General features: G+C 38.8%; 1 protein-coding gene across 1 annotated transcript in view; it reads left to right on the forward strand.

The window, feature by feature from the left end:
- Positions 1 to 3795, forward strand: part of LOC109960711 (host cell factor 2) — an 8151-nt gene that overhangs the window by 2275 nt on the left and 2081 nt on the right. The window contains exons 5-11 of the mRNA XM_020600991.1: positions 203 to 281; positions 907 to 995; positions 1087 to 1233; positions 1409 to 1460; positions 1658 to 1758; positions 2653 to 2738; positions 3232 to 3396. Of these exons, the coding sequence (XP_020456647.1) occupies positions 203 to 281; positions 907 to 995; positions 1087 to 1233; positions 1409 to 1460; positions 1658 to 1758; positions 2653 to 2738; positions 3232 to 3396 (719 nt within the window). The remainder of the gene's footprint in view (positions 1 to 202; positions 282 to 906; positions 996 to 1086; positions 1234 to 1408; positions 1461 to 1657; positions 1759 to 2652; positions 2739 to 3231; positions 3397 to 3795) is intronic.

The raw sequence follows: 3795 nt of genomic DNA on the forward strand, positions 1-3795 counted from the left end.
TAACAGTCTAACTAGACATCCTATCTCCACTAAACATTTCTAATACATAAAGTATCTATCCAATATCTAGCTGACTAAAAATACCTAACAGACGAGAGAAACTTTAGTCAGAGGCTGTTGTTGTAAACCCAGGAAAACACTGTTGGCGGCCTGGTGTAACTGAGAGGGATAAGTAATAATCAAATTTCCCTGTTGTTTGTAGTTTCTCTGCATGATGTGATGTGGGAGGAGATCCCTCAGAGTGGAGAACTTCCCTCAGCCAGAGAGGGACACACTCTCTGGTAAACTTCAAGTTATGAAAAAATTGAAATCACACATATATCATTCAGTTTCAATTTTTTGTCCTTTTGGAAATTCCTTTTGTATCTGTGGCGATTGTCAGGCAAGGACATTACACATCAACACATTTTATTTTTTATTTTTTTATTAGCCAGTTGTTTTATATATTAGCTCCTGAACTGTGCAGGTGTTTTAACTCCTGTGTTAACAGAAAGTTAGCAAAGATTGTTTTGTTTGGACTTAACAACTTTGTGCTAGCCCCAACATAGCTAATGAATTTATGAATAGCACCTTATGTATAGAAGATGAAGCTCAAAGTGTTACCAGAATAGAACATTTATTTACGTAATTTATACAAAAATTTAAATATCAAAGCAATCATTTTTAAACAAGATTGATAAAGTAATAATGTTACATATATTTACTGAATAATTTGCATGTTGCATATGTTATTTTTTATAATAATTGCATAAAGTTAGCTGGTGTCAGCTCCTGCAGTTGCAGTGGCCGCCCAGAACCAAATCAGTGAGCTGAAGGCTGTGTAGGGGTGTTGATCCTTGGTGATGACAATACACAAACACACCACTGCCATTTTAGTGCGATAGCTTTATCTGGTTTCCTTCTCAGTGTTGTGAATGGCAAGTTGTATCTGTTTGGTGGAGTGTCCAGCCCCGACACCACCGAGTGTCTCCCAGGAGTCTACAGCTTTGATATAGGTGAGCATGTTACACAGCAGATGGGGGAAAGACATTCAACCTGGTTCATTCTTTTGCAAGGGCCTGTGACTGTATACCCTTCTTTGAACAGTGTCGTTAACCTGGGATTCCTTAGCAACTGGGGGTGTGGCCCTCAGGACCCTCAGACATAGCTCTGCTGCTGTGGGAGAAAACATCTACGTGTATGGAGGGAGTTTGGGAGGGAGCCCAACCAACGACCTTATGGTCTTCAACACAGGTCCATAAAAATTAAAATACACATACATTATTATGATCTTGATTTCAGAACCTTTCCAAAAATCAGATTACAAAGACTGAATAATTCTTGCTTAAAAAAACACAAAAATGACTGTTTCAAGCAGTTTCGTTAGTTTCCTCTAAAACTCTCCGACTTTGTCTCTGCTGTGTTTCAGTGTCTCTCATGTGGACTCCTGTTAAAACCAGTGGATCTCTGCCTCCTGCCCTGTGAGAAACTCCTTTCCACTGAATATTATACATTTTACAAAGGGTTTAGTAGAGGAATGTTGTATCGCCTTAAATTAGAATGGGCAGCATTCAGGGTTTTCTTATCACTCAGTGCAAATTTGAGTTTGAAATACTTTACATCTGCAGCTTATTAATACCAACATACAATGATAAAATGTGTGTGTGTGTGTGCGTAGGTGTGATCAGACTTTTGCTCTGGCTGGTAATCAGGTGTACATGTTTGGAGGTTACGGAGCAGGCGGAGACTTCTGTAAACACCTCTATGTCCTCAAGACTGGTAAATACCAATTCAGATTATCTCAGATGGGAAATACGAATGTAACCCCAGTGTTTACGCTGTAACACAAACACTACATAAACTTGGTTTGGCCGTTCACATATGGATAAAAGGCAATTTCATGTAAATCAAAGTGTGTTTGGGTAGCACTCAGACTGCCAGTATGAATTATTAAAGTTAGTTTATTTTAAGGTATGTTTTATTTCAAATATGTCAAGATTAAGAATTATAAATCCATTGACAGGAATATGTGCATGTGTGCCCTTGTATGTACATGACTATAACCAAACAGGGACCATCTCATAAAACACCAGCTCCACAACGCTACTATGTTCAGTAGATGTCAAAAACACCTTAAGGAACCTTTGACTCTAGGTTTCATAAGTTTTACCTCCACAGATTATTCAACAATCTCTGATCTCTGACCTTTGTGTTTGTACTGGTTTTTAGAAAACCTGATGTGGCATAAATTGGAGGTAAAGGGAGAAACACCTGCAGCCTGTAGCAGACAAACATTGACTGCCCACCATGATAAAGTACTCACACACACACATGCACACACACACACTTAAAAAAAAAGATATATAGTAAAAATGAAACAAAACATAAATCACCTACATTGTAAATACAGTGAAATAGTCATTGGATTATCTCTCTATTGTTGTTGCTTTGATTATAATGAATGTTCTTCATCTCCCCTTTAACAATCCCATGGAGGACATCTACTTATTTGGTGGCAGAAGCAAAAACACAGATGGCACCGTGACATCGTCCAGTGAAATCCATAAACTCAGTATTGGTGAGTGAAACGCTGCAAAATAAATAAACCTGTGAACAGTTCTAAAGAAACTCAAAGAAGGTTCTAGTCTTCAAATGTTTCATGTGATTCTCCAGCTAAGATGAAGTGGAAAGTTCCGCTGTACATTGGCATTCCTCCGGCTCGTCGACACGGACACACAGCCTTCATCCTCCATAGTCATGTCAGTGTGCCACTGAACAGTTTAACCTGAAATTACATAAGTCAGATTCCTTATTCTCTTGTCTTATAATATAAACAATACTTTGCGTGTGTTTGTTGGGTTGACAGTTGTATATATTTGGAGGAAAGAATGAGGAGCAGGAGTTTAATGACCTGAAAGTGATGAAACTCATCAATCCATCAGAGAGACAGCCAGGTATATATTATTCATATTTAAGTGATTATCAAACAATAATAACAGTAGAATAGTGCTTGTTGCAGCCACAATCTGAAACAGTTGGAAAGAACAAATAACATATCAATGAGTTTTTACAAATTGGAGGGAAATAAATTGACAAAGGTAGTTGTGTGAAAAATGAAAAAAGACAACTTTTTCTGCCCAGTGATGAAGGAGATTCTATCTGAGTTTGGTCTTCAGGGAATCAGTCACAGGTCAGCAGCTGCTCTACACATCTGTGTTTCTAGTTCCTAGTTGTGTTGGTGTGTGTCTGCAGTTTCAGCCTGGTGTCATGCTCTGTTTGAGTCTCATCTCTCATTTTGAACACATTCTGGTTTTGACTGTTACCAGTTTCACTCCAACAAAGGTTCCCAATGTCCGCTACGAGCTGAGCGAGTTGGCTCTGTCTGATCAGTGCAGGAACGCAGCAGCAAATGCACAGGTGATGACAACACGCACACACACATACACACAAAGAGAGAGACTGATGGTTGCAGCACTGTCTGTGGTATTAGCAGCAAAACCAGAAAGATAAGGGCCAGTCTGTGGCAAAGGCAAATTGTAACTAGACACATCAGCTGAGACCAAGCCAAAGAAACTTAAAGTTGGCAAAATGGTTGGCAATTTAAAAAAAATATATAAAGACTTTGTGTTTTGAGATCACATCAGTCATTTTGTAAAAGGCAAGAAGCAACTAGGAGGTTAACAGAAGGCAGATGTAGTTGCTACAGTAATAATAAACTTTCTTTCAGACAGCAAGTTGCTGCCGCATGTATCACTGAGGGGTGGCAGCAGTGGCTACTAGCTATTGTGAGGCGTGTTCTTTTTTATATTGAAAAGA

Source organism: Monopterus albus, unplaced genomic scaffold, assembly GCF_001952655.1.
Source record: "Monopterus albus unplaced genomic scaffold, M_albus_1.0 scaffold50.1, whole genome shotgun sequence".
Lineage (NCBI taxonomy): Eukaryota > Metazoa > Chordata > Actinopteri > Synbranchiformes > Synbranchidae > Monopterus > Monopterus albus.